Source organism: Hirundo rustica, chromosome 26, assembly GCF_015227805.2.
Source record: "Hirundo rustica isolate bHirRus1 chromosome 26, bHirRus1.pri.v3, whole genome shotgun sequence".
Lineage (NCBI taxonomy): Eukaryota > Metazoa > Chordata > Aves > Passeriformes > Hirundinidae > Hirundo > Hirundo rustica.
Window position 1 is genome coordinate 369,212 of NC_053475.1, and position 20,374 is coordinate 389,585.

The 20,374-nt window shown below is 57.2% G+C and overlaps 3 protein-coding genes across 4 annotated transcripts in view; 2 read left to right on the top strand and 1 right to left on the bottom strand.

Annotated features, from left to right (window-relative positions):
• Window positions 1-345: 345 nt before the first annotated feature.
• KXD1 (KxDL motif containing 1) lies at window positions 346-2,690 on the bottom strand. 2 transcript variants are annotated; one of them, XM_040086686.1, is made up of 5 exons: window positions 2,593-2,690; window positions 2,189-2,289; window positions 1,941-2,093; window positions 1,487-1,533; window positions 346-926 (listed from the first exon to the last, which is right to left on the bottom strand). In XM_040086686.1, the coding sequence occupies exons 2-5, from the start codon at window positions 2,281-2,283 to the stop codon at window positions 691-693; spliced, it is 531 nt and encodes a 176-aa protein (XP_039942620.1). In that variant the 5' UTR covers window positions 2,284-2,289; window positions 2,593-2,690; the 3' UTR covers window positions 346-690. The 2 variants fall into 2 exon arrangements, with proteins under 2 accessions (XP_039942620.1, XP_039942621.1); XM_040086687.2 differs by lacking the exon at window positions 2,593-2,690 and adding an exon at window positions 2,419-2,481.
• Window positions 2,691-2,976: 286 nt separating this feature from the next.
• FKBP8 (FKBP prolyl isomerase 8) lies at window positions 2,977-8,393 on the top strand. Its single transcript, XM_040086685.1, has 9 exons — window positions 2,977-2,995; window positions 3,296-3,586; window positions 3,727-3,896; window positions 4,176-4,264; window positions 4,524-4,741; window positions 4,815-4,987; window positions 5,065-5,142; window positions 7,025-7,162; window positions 7,575-8,393. Exons 2-9 carry the CDS (start codon window positions 3,310-3,312, stop codon window positions 7,659-7,661), a joined length of 1,230 nt encoding a protein of 409 aa, XP_039942619.1. The 5' UTR covers window positions 2,977-2,995; window positions 3,296-3,309; the 3' UTR covers window positions 7,662-8,393.
• A 724-nt stretch (window positions 8,394-9,117) lies between these two features.
• Window positions 9,118-20,374, top strand: part of ELL (elongation factor for RNA polymerase II) — a 42,567-nt gene continuing 31,310 nt past the window's right edge. Inside the window, exon 1 of the mRNA XM_040086669.2 lies at window positions 9,118-9,277. Within this exon, the coding sequence (XP_039942603.1) occupies window positions 9,143-9,277 (135 nt within the window). The 5' untranslated portion in view covers window positions 9,118-9,142. The remainder of the gene's footprint in view (window positions 9,278-20,374) is intronic.

Genomic DNA, 20,374 nt, shown 5'->3' on the forward strand with positions numbered 1-20,374 from the left:
CCGTCCCCACCATGCTGACCCCACAACGGGTCCTACAGCTCCAGAACTCAGTCCTCCAGACTCCCCACTCTCCTCACATCCCCTGCCAGGCCATCAGGACCCCAAACCCAAGCAGTTCCTCCAGCACATCACAACGCTGGTGGAAAAGAAAGATCTGCTCCTGCTCCCAGAGGCTGCCTGTGGAGCATCCAGCAGCACCATGTGAGGGGCTGAGTGTGAGAACCAAAAGGAAACACGGCTCTGGCTCATCCCAGCAGTGGAAAACTCAGCCAGCACAAGTCCATCAGCAGCAGGGACAGACCCCTGGCAGAGCTGGTGGGCACACAGAGCTCAGAAAGAACATTCCTTACGAAACACAAACACCTGTGCCCCAAAAGCGGCTTTCCTGCGCCAAAAAATCTACACGGGCGGTGAAGTTTAGCCACTCTCCTGAGCGCAGGAACGAGGGAGGACAAGAGGCATTTCCAACCCAGCATTTACTGATTCCCCCTGAAGCGAGCGGTGGGTTTACACCTCAGCGGCACTTTCGAGGCAGAAGGGAAGCACCTTCCTCCCTCAGCTTCTCCCGGCCGTCCTTCGCTTCCCTCTTCCCGAGAGATGGGGAAAAAAAAAAAGAAAAAAGAAGGAAAAAGGAGCGACACACAAATATAAATACAGCATAGAAAGTTCTCCAGGGGCAGGACGTGGCTCCTAGTCCAGGCCGTTGGCCGTGTCCTCGTCTGTGAGACTCTGTCCGTTCACGGCCGGGCCGTCGTACTGGCCTTGGGATAAATCCTCAAAATCCTGGCTGGTGGTGGGGGAGATGACGTCGGGGCTGCTGTCACAGGACTCGGTGCTCTGCTCAGAGGTAGCGATGGTGGTTGTGGTGCTCTTGGGGACGGGGTCGAAGTCGTCGTCGTCCTCCAGGATGGGGGATTCGTGGATGTCTGGGAGGGGAGAGGGAGGAGTTAGGTTTGTGGTGGGACACCAGGAGAGGGATTCCCTGGTGCTGCTTGTAGCGGGGATTAAAAAAATCCGGCCAAATCGCCGGCACGTAAATCAGCGGTTGTTTGCAATTTCCTGCAGCTGGGTTGAGTGGAATTCAGGAGTTTTCTAGACTTTTAGGGGAGTAGCCACGGGCCAGCACACGGACTTCTCATTCCTCCTTAGGAACAGAGACTCTCCCCACAGGAGGAAAACTGAGCGTGGAGTGCCAGGACAAGGGGGAACGGCTTCCTACTGCCAGAGGGCAGGAATGGATGGGATATTGGGAAGGAATTCCTGCCTGGGAGGGTGGGCAAGCCCTGGCGCAGGGTGCCCAGAGAAGCTGTGGCTGTCCCTGGATCCCTGGAAGTGTCCAAGGCCAGGCTGGATGGGGCTTGGAGCAGCCTGGGACAGTGGAGGGTGTCCCTGCCCACGGCAGGGGTGGCACTGGATGAGCTCTAAGGTCCCTTCCAACCCAAACCATCCCGTGACTCCGTGAATCCACGTGTCAGGAACCACTCACTGCTGAAAGCCTCCGGGTACTGCTTTGCCAACTTCCCTTTGAGCGTCCTGGGGAGGAGAGAACAATCTGAGTCCATGGGGAGCTGAGGGATCCGGAGCTGAGCCGCCCGACGGTTCCTTCGGCCTCCAGCAGTGGTGGGCAATCCAAACAAATCCCAAGGCTGAGGGATTCCCTGCCCAGCTCCCCAGAACGCCCCATCCCACCCTTCCCGGCACACAGGGTGTTTTGTGCATCCCACATTTTGTGACCACCTCGAGCAGCTCCCAAGGCAGCCCATCCCATCCAGGATCATGGAAACCCAACCCTCCATCCTCCATGCGCCACTCGATCGTGTATTTTCCCTTCCCCAACAGATTTCCCTTCTCATCGGCCCCCAAACTCCGACCTGAACACCCCCAGGGCCCACCCAGCCCCGCCACGCCGCCTCCCCGCCCGTTCCCGCCCCGTTTCCCACCGGATCCTCCGGAAGATGCTGTCCAGGTCCTTCTTCATCTCCACCAGGGTCCTGGTGTGGTGCAGGAAGCGCTCGTTCATCTGCTGCATGCGGACGCTGGACAGGTTGTTGAAGTTGAGCAGCATCTCGTTGGTCTTCTCAAACCGATCCAACCTGCGCGGGGGAGGCACACGGAGCTCGGCAAAGATCCCGGGAGGCTCCCGGTGCCGGTACCGGCTTTCCCACCGGCCGCTCCCAGCGGGACTCACATGTTCTTCTGGGCCAGGATGATGGCGTTGACGTCCTCGGCGTTGACCATGCCCAGCACCCTCCCGCAGAACACCTGCGAGGCCGTGGGCTCCATCCTGACCTGCGGGACGGCGGGGGCGGCTCAGCCGGGGGAACCGGGGGGACCGGAGCCCCCCGCACCGGTAACGGAGACCCTCCCCTTCCCCTCCGTGATAGCGGCTCCCTCTCCGCCCAGCCGTGCGCTCAATACCGGGTACCCCGCTGCCGTGCCCCCTCCCGGGGCGGCCCCACACGCCGGTAACGGGGGTCCCCCGGCCGCCCGCCGCCCCCCGGTAGCGCCGCCAGCCCCGGGTTCCCTCGGAGACACGCGTGCTTGAGCCCCCGGTGCCGTCCCCGGGGCCTCCCACAGGCAATGCCCGCGCACCTGCGGGAGCCCGTCCCGCCGCTTCACATGACGGGAGCGGTACCGGGGGCGGCACCGGCGGCCGCTCCGCGCCGCTTCCGGGTGCGGAGTCACGTGCGGCGCGACCCCGCGACGTCACCCCGCCGAGCCGGAAGTGCCGGTGACCGGCCGGGCGAGAGGGTCGCGACCCCCGCGGGCATCACGGAGCCTCTCCGGTACCGGTGCCGAGTCCCGGCTCCGCTGTTCTCCCCCGCGCCAGGGCGGCCGCGCCGGTAGCGGCCCCTTTAAGGCGCCGGGGTGGGGGGGGGTGCCGCGGGCGCGCGGCTGACGAGCGCGATCCCCGCCCAATGGCGTGGCGCGCTGGGCGGTGGCGGGCCAATAGGAGCGGGGGGGCGGGGCCGGAGCCCGCGCGTTCGGGGGCCAGGTGGGAGCGGCGGGGGGCGCGCGGCGGTCACGTGGGGCGGGCGGGGGGCGCGGGGCCGCCGCTCCCCCCTCACGGTACCGGGACCGCGACCCCCCCCCCGATCCCACCGGGACAGACCCCCCCCGCCCACCGGCACCCGGCCCCCGCCCCCGCCAGGCCCGATCCTGCCCCGCCGCTCCGGAGACTCCGCCGTCCCGTTGCGCATCCCCAGCTCCCGGAGGGTCCCGGCGGTCCCCGGCACGGCGGAGCGTCTGTGCCGGTAAGAGCGGGCCCGACCGCTGTCCTCTCTCCCCGCTCCAGGTTGCTCCGCCGCGATGGCGTCCAGCGGGGAGGAACCGAGGAGCGGCTCCCCGGGCCGGGCGGGCACCGGCACCGAGGCGGCGGCGGCGGAGGACGCGGCTCAGCTGGACACGGCGGAGGATTTCGAGGTCCTGGAAGAGGAGGGGGAGGACGATGAGGATGACCTGAGCGAGCTGCCCCCGCTGGAGGACGTGGGCCGGCCGGCGGCCCCGCCGCGGGAGGACGCGCAGCCGCCGGAGCGGGGAGCGGGGGACGCGGCCGGGGACCCTCAGGAGTGGCTCGATGTTTTGGGTGAGTGCGGGAAGGCGCTCGGTTCTGGGACCTCTCGGGCTTCCCCGGGGCTACAGGAAGGCCGGGCAGGAGGCAGAGAAAGTTGGGGGCTTTTCCCTCCCCACCGTGTCCCGATGCGCCTCCGGTTTTTCTGTGCCCAGGGAATGGTTTGCTCAAGAAGAAGACGCTGGTGCCGGGTCAGGGTGTGGACAGCCGTCCCCAAAAGGGCCAGGACGTGACAATCCGCCTGAAGGCCACGCTGGAGGATGGCACCGTGGTGGAGGAGGATCCTGCCCTCACCTTCACGCTGGGGGACTGCGATGTCCTGCAGGTGAGTGCTCACCTGGTGGGAGCTCACCTGGCTTTGTCGCTGCCCTGGGGAGCAGGACCTCACCTCAGGGGCCTCAGGGAGGGTTGGGGTCGGTGACATCCCATTTGTGGATCAAAGTGGCCCCTCTACCCTTGCTCGTGCTCCCTCCCCATGATGTTGGCCAAGTTAGAGGGGGCTAGGAGCAATCTGGGCTTGTGGAAGATGATCCTGCCCGTGGCAGGAGGTTGGATCAGGATAATCTTTACAGTGCTTTCCATGATCCTACGTTGTTCCCTGCAGGCTCTGGACCTGTGTGTGCAGCTCCTGGAGATGGGGGAGACGGCTTTGATCGTGTCAGAAGCCAAGTACTGCTACGGAGCTCAGGGCAGGTGAGCTGGCAGCGCCTCAGGTGGAGCAGGGTGGTCCCAAACAGGGCTGGGGAAGCTGTGCCCTGCTCACCAGGTGACAGCCCAGCTGTACCACCTCTGCTTCCTCGCTGTCCATGAGCAGCACATCCTGCCTCGAGTGGAAAGATCCGCATCATTCCCCACCCCGGGAAGCTTCCCTGGCTGGGATTTCTGAGCCACGGTGCTAAAGCCATACAGCTCAGCATCTGAGAGGTGACAGTGGTGCCATGGCTTTGTGCAGGAGCCCTGACATCCCCCCCAACGCGTCCCTCACGCTGGAGGTGGAGCTGCTGGCGGCTCGGGACGCTCCAGACCTGGAGCTGCTCAGCGGGAAGGAGAAGATCCAGCTGGCCAACCGCAAGCGGGAGCGCGGCAACTTCTTCTACCAGCAGGCAGATTACGTGCTGGCCATCAACTCCTACGACATTGCCCTCAGGATCGTGGGCTCCAGCTCCAAAGGTACCTGTCCCCCTCGAGAGAGGGTCACCTGGGCTCCCGGCCCTGCTGTAACCCGGCCTCGGGGTCTGTGCAGTGGATTTCAGCCCGGACGAGGAGGCCGAGCTGCTGGACGTGAAGGTGAAGTGTCTCAACAACCTGGCGGCCTCGCAGCTGAAGTTGGACCATTTCAAGGCAGCTCTCAAGTCCTGTAACCTCGTGCTGGAGCACCAGCCGGGGAACATCAAGGCTCTCTTCCGAAAGGGGAAGGTGAGGAGAGGTCCCTTCACTGCGGTGTGGCGGGGGCCTGAGGGACAGCCCTGCTCCATCCCTGTGTCACCCTCCAGGTGCTGGCTCAGCAGGGAGAATACAGAGAGGCCATTCCCATCCTGAAGGCAGCGCTGAAGCTGGAGCCTTCAAACAAGGTAGGCTTAGGGTGTGTGCTGCCCGTGATCCCCCTGAGCTGGGGGTCTCCTGGATGCTTCTCTCTTGTCCGTGTCCCTACAAACCTCAGTGTCCCCCCGGAAGGCTGAGACCCCCTGGAGCCATCCCCAGCTCCGTGAAGGGAGGCTGGGAATAGCCCCCAGAGCCTGGGGAGCGAGTGATGCCCCACGTGGAGCGTGGCTGGGCTGCTGGATCCCTTATCTCCCCGTTGCGAGGTTCCCTCGTTAACCTTTGGTCCTGACAGTGACGGGGCTCCCTGCCAGCCCATCCGTGCTCCAGCCGTGCCGTGGGGGTGGTCCAGGCTGCTCCAGGTTCCCCAGGTGGCTCGGGCAGTTGGTGCTGCGGTCGAGGGAAGTGGGGCAGAGCTGACTCCCCACAAACTCGCCGGGCAGCCCCAAGGGTGAATCACCGGGTGGTGGGAGCAGCCAGACCTCGGTCCAGCGCCCGGGCAGGGCGAGCTCTGGGTCAGGAATTTCCTGTCAGTTAATGATCAGCTGCAGGACTGGAGCCTCGGGAGAAATCAAAAACCAGTGCCAGGAAATGACCCCAGCAGGAGCGAGACTGGGAGGAGACAGGGAGGTGTTGCCTGCGCAGGGTCGTCCTGGGGGTCTTGGCTCTCCAGACGGGCTTTAATCCTTATCTGGACCTGCTGTATCCATTTCTTTCATGGGGATTTCACCAGTCTGTCAGGATTTGTGTCATGATCCCGTCCCTGAAGGTCACGGGTGGGATGTGGCACAAGCAGGTGCTTGGTGGCCCTACAGCACCTTTAGGGGTGGTCTGAGCACCCTTGGAAGCGTCCAAACCCTTCCTTTCCCAACAAGGTCAGGGTGGAGAGGGAGCAGCACTGGGAACCATTCCCCTGGCACGTCCCTGGGCAGGGCGGCTGCTCCCCAGTTCCGATGCAGCTTTTAATTGGAGAGGGCTGGAAAATCCAAATGCCCGGCAGTGACGTGTCCAGTGAAACCACAAGTACAGCAAATTGCTGCCCTCCCCGGCTGCCGCTCCAGTGGCGGCGTGGGTGACTCAGGGGCCACGGCTACCGGTGCTGAAAACACTCCACAAATGCTGGGCTCCACCTGCCTCCCCTGAAGCTGTCACTGACATCCCTTCTCCTGACCCCTTGGAAGTGTTCTGGGAGCAGCTGATGGATCTTACACCCGGTGAGCTCCGAGTTGGGAGCGTTCCGTCCTCCAGACACCCAAATTTTCGTGTTGGAGGCAGCTTTTCCCAGCGTGGCACGGGCTGGCAGAGCCGGCGCTCTCGGGATGTGTCCCCCAGCAGAGGGCACAGCATGGCCGTGCCACCAGGGCCACCACAACGTCCTCCTGCCACTCTGTCCTGCTCAGCTCCCTGGTGCTTCCTGGGAGGAAGCTTTTGGGGACTCTGCGGGCCCCACGCAGGTCTCAGAACCTTTTCCTGCCCCAGCAGGGCAGGTGTGGACACGCTGCGGGTCTTGCTACAATCCCACTTCACGCCAGGCTGAGTTTTAAGCCTGCTTTCCCAGCCTGCTTCCAGACAGAAAGTGGGAGAGCTGTCTGTTCTCCAGGCAGACACTTTCCTGTCTCGATTAAAGGATAAAATCCCTTTCCTGATGTCTGGCATCAGCTCTGCTCCCCACGGCCAGGCAGGGAGTGGCTTGAGCCAACAAGGACAGAGGGGCATTGGACACACGGGGTGTTCCATGCCAGGCTGGTGCAGCCCCTTGGGACGTGGGGCAGGATCACCCCCTCAGCTGTTTCTAAGCTCTTCCACGATGTTCCTGCACATCCCGGGGGTGGTGGGACCCGCTGTGGGTGGCACGTGCCCTCGCTGGCAGGCAGGGATGGCGCAGGGCTGATGACACCCCGCTGTCCTCCCCAGACCATCCACGCTGAGCTCTCCAAGCTGGTGAAGAAGCACGCGGACCAGAGGAACGTGGAGACCGAGATGTACAGGAAGATGCTGGGGAATCCCAGCGCCGCCAGCAGCCCCGGGAAGTGCAAAGACAAACTGCCCTGGGTAAGGCCTCTCGGGGGTGGCCGAGTGGGTTGGGGTCACAGAGGGGTGCATCAGTGTCCCCCAAGTCCCACAGCAGGGACAGAGCCCTGCTCCTAAGCAGGATGTGGAGAGGACAGCGATCCCTCCGGGAGCAGAGGGCCGTGCTCCGGGAGCCGTGCCTGGAATACCCCAATTACATCCCGTGTGCTGGCTGTGTCCACCAGCTCCCAGCCGTGCCAGCTGCAGGGTCCGGACTTTGCTCCCGGCTGCCCGTTGGGAAGCGCTGGCAGCCGGCGGCGCACGCTGTCCCTGCGGACGCGCCGGGCACGGCGCTGCCCTTCTGGGATGCCCTGTCCGGCGGGCAGGGTGGGCAGGGTGGCTGGCGTCCTCTGCCTACGGCCCCTCACGTCCGTCCCCGTGCTCTGCTCCGCAGTCCATCCCCTGGAAGTGGCTCTTCGGCGCCACGGCCATCGCGCTGGGCGGCGTGGCCTTGTCCGTGGTCATCGCGGCCAGGAACTGAGGGTGGCACCGGGGCGGCCCCTCGGCACAGGACCGTGCTGCCTCTCTCTGCCCAGGGGCTCCCCCGAGGCTCTGCTATCCCCTTCCCGCGGACTCGCAGCTCCAGGAACGCGGATGCTTTCTCTGCCGGAGGTGCCGGATCTCTCCCCCGACGTTCCCCGCATCCCTCCTGGCACGGGTGGGTGCAGCCGTGGGGAGGGAGCCGCCGGCAGAGCGGGGACCCCCGGGGCTGCTCCCAGCAATCAGGGGCTCAGTCCCCAGCCCCCAGTGTGTGGGGGGGCGGTGGGAGATGCCTCACACTGGTACGTCCTGGCCACGGGGTGTTGTGATCCTACCGCTGCGACAGGATGGGCAGGGAGAGACACGGAGAAGGAAGCTGTGGGGAGCGATGTGGATGTGCCCAGGGGGCAGATGCAGCGACATTCCCCGATTCCTGGGGGGCTGCCAGGGACTCAGCCCTCCCGGAGGCACTCTGCACATCCCTGGGGCGTGCAATGTCCAAAGGAAGCCAAAGAAACCCGCGGTGGGAGGGATGGAGGAGGGGAGCACTGCAGACCCCCTGTCCAGGCTGTCTTCCTGTGGGTCCAAGCCCATCGGGGGTCCTTCCCTGCCCTGCAGCCCCCCCGGCGCCCGCCCCTGCCCAGCCTCAGCTCTGCTCGTGGGGGGGTTGTAGCACTGTCCTTGCACCCCAGACTGACTGTGAACTTCCCAAATAAAGGACAATTCCTTCACATTCGGGCCTCGTTATTGCCGCACTCGGGGGCACATAGAGCCTATGGAGGGTGGGCAGGGGGGAAATGCACAGGGGGAAGCCTGGGATCCCAAAATCTGCCCTGGGGAAAGCCTGGAACCTTCAGGCTCTGCCTGGGGATCAGGGGGTCCGTGCTGGGGTGCTCCTGACTGGGGAGGTCTGCGGGGTTTTGGGGTTCATGCCTGGGGGATTCACACCTGGGGGAGTACAGGGGTCATGCCCGGGGGGCTCATGCCCAGATGGAATATTCCTGGGGGGCTCACACCCTGGGATTTTCATGCCTGGGATTCATCTCCAGGGGATTCACACCCTGGGGGGGGGTCAAGGGGATTCCCGGCCGGGGATTTGATGCCCAGGGGTTCCAATGAGTTCACACCCGGAGGATTGAATAGCCGGGGTGGGTCAGGGGTTCACTCCCGGGGAGATCCCCACCCGCCGCCCCCTCCCCACGCTCCCGCAGCGCTCCCGGCTGCGCCAGACCACCCTCCCCAGCATGCCCCGCGCCGCTATTTACATATCCCCGCCTCCCCTTGCCCACGGGCCAATCCGACGTGGCGTCCGGCATCACCCAGCCAATCGGCGCGCCCGCTGCCCACCTCCTCGCCCCAGCAACAGGCGCCCCGCGTGGGCGTGGCCGGCGGAGCGGCGCGTCATGAATAATTCATGAGGGGAGGCGTGTCCGCGGCGGGCGGCCCCGGCGGCCCAGGCGCGGAGGGGGAGACGGTCCCAAGATGGCGGCGCTGCAGGCGGAGCGCGGGTACGGGCTGTCCTGCGGCCGCCTCGGCCGCGGCACCCGCGTCTCCGTCTTCCACGTCAAGCTCACGGAGAGCGCCCTGCGCGCCTTCGAGAGTTACCAGGCCTGTAAGGTACGGGGCTGGCGGGCGTGGGGCGGCGGGCACGGCCCCGCCGAGGGCGAGCGGGCGGCCGCCACGAGGCCCCCGGACGGAGCCCTGCGGGCGGCACCGGCGGGGATGCGAGGGGAGGTGAGAGCGGGGAGCTCCTCGTGGAGTGGGTGTGCGGCCTGCGGCGGGGGCGCTCCCTGCTGCGGGGCTGAGCCCGGAGGCTCCCGGCGCCCCCCCTCCCCCCCCATCTCCGTGAGTGACCGGGGAACCGGGAATGGGGGGGGGGGGGGCGCGATCCCGGTGCCAGCTGCCTGAGGGACACCGGAGAGGACTCGCGGTGCCCCTCCCGGTGACGCCCCGGAGCGCCCCGGTGTGTTCCCCGTCCCCGGTAGTGTTTGCGGGGACCCTCTGTGCCCCCCCCGGTGGGTGACCGGGGAGGGGTCGTGATCCTCCGGGAAGTGCCCGAGGGGCACCCGGAGGTGTCGGTGCTTCCCCCCGGCTCCGGTAATTGCCGGGGGGATCCTCATGTGCCGCCACCCCGGCGGGTGAGCGGGGACCCCCGGTGTGCCCCCCCCTCGCCCCCGGCTGGGTGACAGGGGCCCCGCGGTCTCGGTGCGGGGCTGGGCGCTCGGTGCCCCCCCGGAGGTGACGGGAAGCTGCCGTCAGTCCCCGTAAGTGTCTGGGGAGGGGGGCCGAGGGACGTCGGTGCCCCCCCACCCCCGTTTCCCCGGTGAACGTGACGTGGGTTTCCAAAGCCGGGGGGGGAGTGCGGCGGGTCCGTCCCCGGTGCTGCCATCCCGGACTCGGGGGGTCCCTCCCCGGGACACCCGGCTGTTCATCCCCCGCCGGCTCGGCGCTCCCCTCCCGGGAGCTGGGGAAGGAGGGGGGGGCAGGCACGTTCCGCGACTGTATTTTGAAATTTCCAGATTGTCTTTTCCGTGCCGTTTCCTTGAAATGCATCCAGAGAGCTTATTAGTCATGTAAATAGAGAATGATGGCAAAGCACGGCAGCTGGTGTTGGGATGGACCGGAGAGGGGTTCAAAACTGTAATTTTTTAGTGTAATTTTATTTTTTTAATTATTTTTTCTTTCCGCCTCTGATCCTGCGACGAGCATTTCTGTCTCCTCACCTTGCTGGGGGAAGCTGGGAGCCTAAACCCGTTTGTCATTAGGAGCGTCCTGCCTGCCAGCTTCTGTAGGATAAACCATATGTTGTCACAACACTATTTTTAATTTAGGGTGTTGGTTACATCACATCACTGAATTGGGCAATCTCTGTATGAGGACGAAGGTAATGACTGTACCAGGGTTTATCAACTTATATTTTAATGAGTGTTTATCAGCATTATGAGAAGTCAGGAGGAAAAAGTGACTTGGGTAGACTGAATTATTAGCTTTTTTTCTCTCTCTGAAAAATGAAACAAATAATCCAAATCATTCTTCCCTATATGTTGGGAAAGCCTTTTACTTTGGGGGAGGGAGAGTAGGAAGGCTACAGGCAGCTGCGTTAAATATTTTGGGAAGCTATTCCGAGTCCGTGTCACACATGAATAGTGGTGTTTATTTTCTAAATGAAGTCTGGGCTCGGGATGGTTTGGTGGCCAACGGCCACTAATGAACTTTGCTTCCTTCACCGCCACCCAAAAGAGAAATAGTCAGAGGCTCCTGGTGATTAACTGGGCAGGAAGGGATAAGGGCAGAAGAGCTGCTTGTTTGTGTAGTGAATAACGCAACAATTAGTGGGCTATTAAACACATATGCTCATTCTGCATCGGTTCTATAAACAGTTTCCCCAGCTTGTTGAACGTCTCGGCTTCCTCGGAAGTGCCCGGCCCTGCCAGGAGCCACCTCCAACACACCTTTGCAGCCTTGTGTTTGTCCAGTCCAGCTCCGCTTTAATTTTGGGCTGCAGTTGTTAAATGGAAAAAATTTGCTCAGGCTCCTTCTGCGCTCGGTTTGGTTTGAAACGCGGTGGAACTGACGGCAGCGTTGTGTAATATGGATAATGGCCTGGAATCCAATCCTGCTCTTGGTGTTACCTGGAGTCCAACATGTGCAGTCTGACCTGTTTCGGGCACCGGGGTAGCACGTCTGTGCCATTCCTGCGACAAGGCTCTGTCCCTCTGCCAGGACGGGCAGGGAAACGTCTTCAGTTCCTTGGTTGAGTTTGTTCTTGGTCTAATAATAATGTATTGGGATTACATAATCCAAAAATGATCACCCAGCCGGGCAAGCTGCCATTTGTTTGGAGTGTCCCCGGTGCCAGAGCAGTTGCAGGCTTGGTGTGGAACTGCACCATGTGTGGATCAGGCAGCAGGGCTGTGGAGAAACAGAGATTTGTCTTGTTGGGCCTCTGCTGAGCTGTGCTCTTGGGTTCCTGCTGAATTGTCTGTGTCCTAGGGAAGAAAATGGTCGGGGATCCACGATCGGGATGGGGTTTGGAGCAGCCTGCCCTAGTGGAAGGTGTCCCTGCTCATGAAACGGGTTCGAAACAGGTTGAGCTTTAAGGTGCCTCCCAGCTCAAACCACTCTGTGGTTCTGAGGTGTTCATCCCCAGCTCTTGCGTTCCAGCGAGCTGTTCCCGTGTCACGTACAGAGGAGCGGAGCTCCAGCTGCTGGCTTCTCCTGATCCTGGGAAAGGTTTCTTCAGTAGCTCACCTGAAAGGAATAGGAGCCTTAAGAAGAGAATTAGCACTGGCTTAACAGGGGACACGGTGAGATGTCACCCAGCTGCTCCTTGTGAAACTCGCTGCCCCTGAAACTGTTTCCCCACAGTTGTGAAACTGAGAGCTCGGGCTCCTGAGCTCGGAGGGCTGAGCGGTGGGAAGTGTGTCCCAAGTCGGTTTGTCCACTGATGAAACAGAGCCAGTCTGGTGTGCTCACAGCTTTGGGCTCTCCAGGGTGAGTAATTCTAGAGCAGCCTGCAGTTTGGTGCCTTCCTTTTGGGGCTGTGTACGTGGTTAGGCATTCCCACTGCCCCCAGAAGGGCAGGGCATGGCCCAGGCCAGGTTGGATGGGGCTTGGATCTGGTGGAAGGTGTTCCTGCCCATGGCACGGGGGTGGAGCTGGATGGCCTTCAAGGTCTTTCCAACCCAAACCATTGAGGGATTAGATGATTCTGTGACTTTTCCTGTCACTTCTTGTCTTCCCCCCTCCTTTTTTCCTGTCCGTATCAAAGTATAGGGGAACTCCTCACGCCCATGTCTTGCTTTCCTCTTTGATTCCTGCCCTCAGTGAGGAGATATTTTACCATCCTCACCTACCACCCTTAGTTATCCTTCATCCTTTCTTTTTCACACCTGTTTTTTTAGCAGCATCCTGGGTAAGTCTCCATCTTCCTGCCTGATCCAGACGCCTCATGGCAAACTCGAGTGCCCCTTGGCAGTAGCTCCATCTCCCTCGCAGCAAAGGTGCTGATGGCACATAAGCAGCGTTAGGGCTGTTCCTGGAACCCTTACCTGGGAATTTCCCCACTTCCACCTATTTCTATAAACCACTCTCTGTGGTTGAGGGGTGATTGTTTGATAACAAGCGACGTGATGCAAGTTGCACACCTTTTCCTGTCGCCTAATATGTTGACCTAATGGTGGCTGAACTCTGCTCCTGGCCCCGGTCCTGCCTTGCCTGGTGGTTTTAGGAGGGTTTAAAGAAGATTGTAGCATCCCTTGGTGATGCAGCTGGGCAGTACGTCCTGCTCCCGTTGTCCCTCTCTGCCCCTGCTACCCCGGAGTGTTTTGAACTGAAGCCACCGGTTGATTCACTGGTGAACTTTGGCAGATGCACAAATATTTATTGGGGACTAAGCTGAGATAACCAAAGCACGTCGTCCCTGTGCTCCTCACCCAGCTGAATTTTGGGACTGTGGTCTCACAGAAGCGGCTTTCCCAAATCATCTTCCCCTTGCTGCTCTAAAACCAACCGGAGAGAAACAACCCCTTGAAAATGAGGGTTAACCCGACCCCTTGGAGTTGCTATTTATTGAAATAACTTTCCAGCCTTGGCTTTTTGGAGCAGGTTTTGGAGATTCCTTCATCTTGCTGTGTTCAAAGCACGAAACACAAAATGAAGGCTGTGCTGTCATTACAGGGTCTTTAGGGTAATGCGTATTCATGCTGACTTGAGAATTGAAAGCTGCTTGCAGGTGTCAGGAGGAGAAGAACAATCCGGCTTTCGGATCAAAATTCATTGAATTATCTCAAAGCTTTTTGCATCATTCCTCCTTCCCCGTAACCTGTTTTTTCCTGTCCTATTAATTCACTGATGCTGTAGTCCGTCAAAATTGAGGCTCTTACGACATCGGGAACATGAGTCGGTGACATGACTGAATGAATCAGAGGAGGCTGGAGAGGAAGCTCATCGCACACGTACGGCTCATCAGCAGAAATGGGACAGGATCTGCAGAACAGCCTGAACTGCTCAACTCCTGCTCAATGTTCTTCACGTTGACCTGAATGTGGCACCTCCCATTGGAAGGAAGGGGACAAAGAGACACTGAACGTTGTGCATGAGCAGCGTTTTGGCCCGTGGCAGTTTTGTTTCAATTATTTAGGGAAGCTTTTCCCTCCCCCCCCCCCCGACCATATAGCATTTGGATCTGCTCAAATTATAGATTCGTCTCTATAGTTTTCAAATGGCATTGGAAGAAATTGTCTGTAATTTACATCTAAAGTGACGTACAGTTGCTATGGGATTCGGTGGCAAATTATAAACCCATTATGCCTTTTTTTTTATTCTGGTGGTAGCAGACTAAAGAACTGGGTCTAATTGGTGACGTGCCAAGGGAGAATAGAAAGTTTGTGACAGAATCCTTGTGACTGATGATGCTTTTTTTTTTTTTTTTTTTAGTCAAACATGATCTGCTTTTTATCAGCAAAACATACCCTACCATTAATTGGAGAGGTTGAATTTGAATTAATAATTTTTGCTCTCTGCCAATATAGCGGGAAACAACCTAGAAGACTGACCCTTTGTTATTTACATGGGGCTAGGTTGTTCTTTTATTTTAATTTAGGTGGGATATTTCATCAGTTGTATCAGCGGCAGCTGGATGTGGTGATCGAGTTCCTTACCCAGCAAAATTAAACCCTTGCTCCTTTTCAGCATATTCTGATTTCTTATCCCACTTGAACAGCAGAAAAGAAAGCTATCACGATAATCTTTTTAACTTCAGTCTGAAGCACAGAAGTCTCTTCAGAACGATGTGTCTCCCAAGGAGCCATCTCCTGCCTGGAGTGGCTGCTGCTGGTCAGCTCGGGGTCATCCTCCAACGTCAGGGCTGTGCTGAACCCTTCTGAAGCGCTCTGTCCTGTTGAGTTGGTTTTTGTCCTGGTGCAGCTTGGCACAGGGCTGGTGGCTGTCGAAACAGTTCCCTTGCGTGGTGCCGGCTCTGCTGGGACGGCGGCAGCGCCTTTATCGCTGCCGAGGGAGGGGAGGTTTTGTCGGAGGGAGCATTTGAGGTCTCCTTGGTAAATGGACGTGTTATCTCCCGAACAATTTGCACGTTTCAGACCATTTAAACTCTGCCTGTAACTTGTAAGCAGAAACTTGTGAAGCGTCTCCAAATCCCTGGTGTTTGTGCACGTTGAAAAATGGGAAGGGACAGACTGCATGCGTCACTCCCGTGCTAATTTGTGCCAGCTAATCCATGGGAGAGGAATACGTTTTGGCTGACTTAGTGGTTTTGCTGCTAATGCGCACGAGAATGCGTTTGAATGGATGGAGTGGCTGCACGGGGTTAGGGAGACTTTGAGGGATACCCTGCGTCTGAGATCCGGTGCTGGATGCCCTCATTTGGGATGGCAGTCGTGTCGTATTCCTGGATTTGTTTGGATTTTGGGGAAGGAGAAGTTGGGGGGAGGAAGTGGTCGTCACTCAGCGTCATAACATCAGGAAGGTTGGGATCGAGTTACCTCTGAATAATTAAGGTTAATGTTGTTTCTGGAGGAACCGTGATCTGCAGTGAACTTAGTGCTCAGGAAAACACATGCTGATAACCTGAACTCTGCTAATATTTCATCCAGGGTGGATACAGAGCAGGCATCACCAAAACTGGGCTTTGGTGTTCAACGTGCCTTAGCTTGACCTAGATGAATTATCCAGGAAAGGAGCTTGGATTTGCTGATAAGAGTTTTCTGGAGTAGCTCATGTGTTGCTTAGAAACATCCCATGTACCTAAGGCAACTTTTGCATACCCTGGTAACCTGGCATTGCCTTCTAACTGGGGATTTTGGTGGGTTTGGGGTTTCTTTTTTCCAAGCATTTGTATATTAAAGAGCGTGCTAAACCCCTCAGCAGTTGGTTTGCTGAGTGGTGTGCGTATCCCTGCTGCACTGGGAGAGCAGACTTCCCAAAATCCGATCCTTTTTGCATTATAGTCTAGAAAAAACACAGCTCCGTGCGCTTGGTCTCTCCTTTCTTTACATTGGACTAGTGCCTTTTTCTAATTTAAAGAAACCAGCATTTGTTTAACTCAAAAAGAGGTCAGTGCTGGTGAGCAGGGCTTTGTCTGAGCTGCCCACCTCCACCCACCTGGAATCTTCCCTGGCCTGATGGTGGTTAACCCTCTGCTCTCCCTCTGTGCAGGCTTTTATGCAGGAGAGAACGCTTTAGCACAGATTTTTTATGGGAAACTGAGATCTTTCTCCATCAGGGCTCCGTTCTGTGCCGTTGGGTTTGATGGTAGACGCAGACTTTGTCCTTCAGGTTCGCGTCCGCACGTGGCGCAGTTCAGCGGGTACCACAAAACTTCCTGAGAGCAGCCAATTGCCTAAATCTTCGTCGTATTTAGATTTCATCAGCACAAACATCCTCTTGGCTGCTTGGCTCTGTATTTTGAGCATATACGAGTTCAGCCGTGCTTTGATAAGAGCAGCCATGTGACGGCTGGGGCAGGTTCACATGGGATCGGCGATGAGGGGACGGGAGCAGGGCTGGAGGAACTGGGGCTGCTCCAGCCCTGGAAGCGTCCAAGGCCAGCTTGGAACAACCTGGGATAGTGGAAGGTGTCCCTGCTCCTGGCATGGGGCGGAATAAACTGAGTTTAAGTGGTCTTTCTAACCCAAACCGTTCTGTGATTCTGTATGACAGTTTCAGCTGATTGTTGTTATTTAGCAAGAGCAGACGTTTGTTACTTAAAATCCTGACAAAAATCCCAGGAGGGCGGAAGAAACTCCGGCTCAATCCATATCACTGTGCCCACAGGATCTATATTTTCTACATCTGAGGTGGAAGAGCTAATTTAATCTTCCTTCTATATTCCTCCCCGCTGAGGCCCGTTCTGCGATGGGCTGCAATCAGTGTGTTATGTGCCAGTTGTGGTTATTTGAATCATATTTCCACATTTCAGTGTCTAGACTTTATGTTTGTGTGAGTTTTGTTGTACCTTTCCAGCTCCGGCGCTGATTTCAGTTGGTTTTGGCTCCTGGTTTCTATGAGAAAATCAAATGGGCTGTGTTTCTGCCTTTCCCAGTCCCCGAAAAAGAAGGCAACGAGGGAATGGGCAAAACTTGGTTTTATAAGCTCCTTGTGCCACCATTTTTTCTCTCTTTTGAGAAAATCTGTGTGTGGGTGAGCTGGCTTCTGCCATTTGGTGACCAGCAGGTGAGAGCGAGGACAAACCACTGATGGCTGCGGATAAATCTCTGCCTGCTTCTTGCCCTGAGAGAGATCTGCTGCGAAAAAAGGGATGATCTCGATACGGGCCAGCAAGGCTGGGAAAAAAGTGACTCTGCAGACATTTTTAGGGAAAAAACCCCGACTTTATAATCCACAGAAGGAGAGCATTTATTGAAAATTAAGCCGCTTTTTAATTGGCTGCGTGCGCTGGGCTGTTTTTTGCCAGCACTTGTGGATGTTTGAGGATGATGGATGTGGCAGTGTTTGTTTAGTGAATAGGAGGGTTGGTCTGTGTGTGATGCTCAGAGGAGTTGATAAAGACGCCAAACCTGGATAACGTGGACCTCACTGTGACCAGGAGGTAGAACTGGCTTCAGAATTGTTCACAGTAATACTGACTTGTGTAGGAACCTACAGCCAAGGCTGTTTTCTGTGCTCCTGGTACGTAATAAAGTGTATTGTGGCTAAATCAGTGAAAGGAAATAATGTTCCCAACTCCTTGTTAACCTGTAAAGCTTGCTGCCATCAAATGTGAGAGGTTTAAGTGCAGCTGAACAGCAAGAAAAATCAGAATTTTTCATAGGGCACGCAGGGGATGAAAGCTGTGGTTGCAGCTTCTCTCTGCACCCTGCCTGCCTGTGGGCTCCCTCTGCTCCCCCCACGTTTGAGGTGACCCAGGGCGCTGCCAAAGCCGTCGCTTCACCTCTCCCAGGGAGCTGAGCACTGTAAATTCTTCCATTCCTTTCCCATCCAGGATTTCAGTGGATGCTTTTCCGGAGCCCCGGCATGGGCGGAGTAGCAAGGAAGCAAATTTTTCCACCCTGCCCGAGCTTGGGCAAGCGGAAATTGCGCCTTGGAAGCCATATAAGGGCAGCGAGCCGGCTCTGGCTGGGCTCACCTTGCCACCAGGATGCTGGGGAAGGGAGCAGCCCTGGCTCCCAGGGAGAGTTTCAGGGCCTTTGAAGTGCTCCCTGTGCGTCTGCCACTTGCCAGAGGGACGGTGTGGCCGCCCTGATTAGGTGGCAGCAGCTCATTAAAGTCCCTGACTTTTCGTGGGGCTCCAGCACCCGGCCCCGAACGGAGGCGTAAATTCGTGATTCAGAGCGAAACTGCTGTAAAATGACGGAGCTGGGAAGGTCGGAGTCTCTGTCACAGGGTGTCTTCATTTCCTTCAGCAGCGTCTGAGGCAGGTCCTGCTGACTGCAGACAGCGCTGAGCAGGACTTTGCTCTGAAACGAGAGTTCCTGTGGCATTAAAACAGATTTTTGAAAAGCCTGGCAGCACCTGTTCCCTCTTCCAGGGATGTTCAGCCCTCAGAGCTGCCGGAGCCCCAATCGTGACCTCTGCTTCTGCTCCTTGCAGAATTAAGCACAACTTCTGCTCCCATAAATAGTCCCTTAAGAAGTGCGTAGGAGCTCTGTGACCAATTTCTTTTGAAAAGTGCTTTCAGTGACACCTGTGGCTGTGACCTTGCTCGCTGTTCCCAGCCCGTGTCCTTGCAGCAGGGCAGCTGTGTTTTGGTGGGAGCCTGGTGGTCCTGGCCACAAGCTCCGCTTCCTTTTCTCTCGTTTAATCAGCGCCCAAAAGAACCTTTGGTTATCCGTGTGTTCTGTGGGAAGCTGCTGCTGCTTTTCCCACTGTAAATCCCAAATGCTTCCTGCCTCGTTGAGGTGCTCATTCCCTGTTGCCACTGAGGTGGCTGAGGGACAGCTCCCGTGCTCCTGACGCACGTCACAGCTTCCCAATCCTTGTTTTCAGTCCAGAAATAAAGCGTGGTTTTCCAGAGGAGAATGATGCAGCCGAGCCAGTGCATTGTCACAAACCAGTTCTCCCAGCCTGGAGTCCTGGAGCTGGTGGAGAGTCCCAAAACACCCAGCTCCGCTCAGGAGGCGGCTTCGTGTTTAATCTTTGCAAACGTGGAAATGGGAAGAGGGAGGCAGTAGTGGATGAAGTAAAACTTATTTCACCTTTAGGGGTGCAAATGGGATATCTTGGATCTGCTTGGAATGGGCTCTCAGGTGGACGTGGGGCGTGGTGGTGATCAAAACCAGCAGCAAACATTTTTCTGCTTGTGAATTACTGACTTTGTTCTTAATGCATTAAAATCTAGAACACTTTGGGGTTTGTTAATGTGAAGGAGGAGAAGAAATAGATTTATTACGTGGAAGGTTTGATGTTATAGTTCCAGGCATGTTTCCACAGCCTTGCTGCGGCCATTTGGAGCTGTACCTAATGTTGGTGCTGCCTACATTGGGCTGCAAGTTTGAGCTCTCTCGTACAGTTAAAGCCATTTAACTCCATCTAAAGACCTTTTACTTGTCATTAAGACTAAATTTACTGACAGCAGGAAGAAACACATTTACCCTACCTCAGATGGGCTAAGAGAGCAAAACGTTCCAGCTAACTACGACTTGCCTGGATTGTTAAATTTAGACCAAAAATTCTGGTCAGACAATTAAGTGCCGGCTCGGTGGCCACACCGCTTCTTTTGCATGTGTGAATTGGCTGAGCTGCCTCTGTCAGGCAAGAGAGATTCTCTGTCTGAATGTCTGAATTCTCTGGGGATTTCTGGCCTCAGACCTGGGCTCAGACCTGGGGAGTCTTTTCGTGGCACTGTGGTCGCTCTCTGTTTAGTCAGCAGCCCTGGTATGTTTTTCCTCTTCTTATCTGAAAATTTTTCGTGTTTATTTTTGGAATCCGTTGTAACCTGAACTTTCTCAGGTGTCCTTGCGGAGAGCAAAGAAACATCTGACTTATTTTTTAGGTAGATTTTTGCCAGCTGAGAAGAGTGTGTTCTTTCTTTTACTGTTTGTCGCTTTATTTTTGGAGCAGGTTTGTTACTGACCAGCCTGGCAGTGCAAATACAGAGGTAGCTGAAACAGTGCAGGTTCTGTGCTCCTTGCTGAAGTTCAGGCAGCACCTAATTTAACTTCTTCAGGCAGCTGCCTTCACTTTTCTCCTGGAGAAAGCATCCCTGGAAGCTGGAGGAGGCAGTTAGCAGAGAGGGTATGTAATACAAGGTTCTATCGTGATAGGAAATCTAAAGAGGTTCTCTTACTCAGTATTTTCAGCTGGATTTTTCTTGGGCGGCTTTCCTCAGTGATAGGGGAAAAAACCTGGAATATTTGAGTGCTTTATTGCTTTCTCCCCTATGGAGATGGGTAGGAAATCTGGGTGACGTCCCTGCTGAATTCTGAGTGTCTGTCAGGTTGTGTTCCCACTGTCCTGGTTGGCACTGGAGCACCTCTGTTTGCCTGGAGGCCAAAAGAATCTGCGTCTGAGCATCTTGCTTTAGCTTTTGAGGTTGGTCTGGCTCGTGGGGTGCTGCTGGTCGGATTTCTCTGGGATTCCTTCAGGATCCAGGCTCTGCCTTTGGTTTATCCCAGCCCCTTCAGCGGTGCTGTCTGTGAGGAACATCTGAAGATCATCTTCAGCAGAACTTTCTCAGACTAGTAATTAACTCTTCCCTCTGAGTGTCAATAGGATATAGCTGGGCACAAGGAAAAA

What these genes read in the sequence shown, in the direction of transcription:
- KXD1 (XM_040086686.1), bottom strand. Translation starts at nt 2,283, where the DNA reads ATGGAGCCCACGGCCTCGCAGGTGTTCTGCGGGAGGGTGCTGGGCATG. An exon ending in ATCCTGGCCCAGAAGAACAT is followed by an intron (nt 2,094 to 2,188) that starts GTGAGTCCCGCT and finishes TCCCCCGCGCAG; the next exon opens with GTTGGATCGGTTTGAGAAGA. An exon ending in AGCATCTTCCGGAGGATCCG is followed by an intron (nt 1,534 to 1,940) that starts GTGGGAAACGGG and finishes TCTCCTCCCCAG; the next exon opens with GACGCTCAAAGGGAAGTTGG.
- FKBP8 (XM_040086685.1), top strand. Translation starts at nt 3,310, where the DNA reads ATGGCGTCCAGCGGGGAGGAACCGAGGAGCGGCTCCCCGGGCCGGGCG. An exon ending in CGTGGGCTCCAGCTCCAAAG is followed by an intron (nt 4,742 to 4,814) that starts GTACCTGTCCCC and finishes GGGTCTGTGCAG; the next exon opens with TGGATTTCAGCCCGGACGAG. An exon ending in CTCTCTTCCGAAAGGGGAAG is followed by an intron (nt 4,988 to 5,064) that starts GTGAGGAGAGGT and finishes GTCACCCTCCAG; the next exon opens with GTGCTGGCTCAGCAGGGAGA.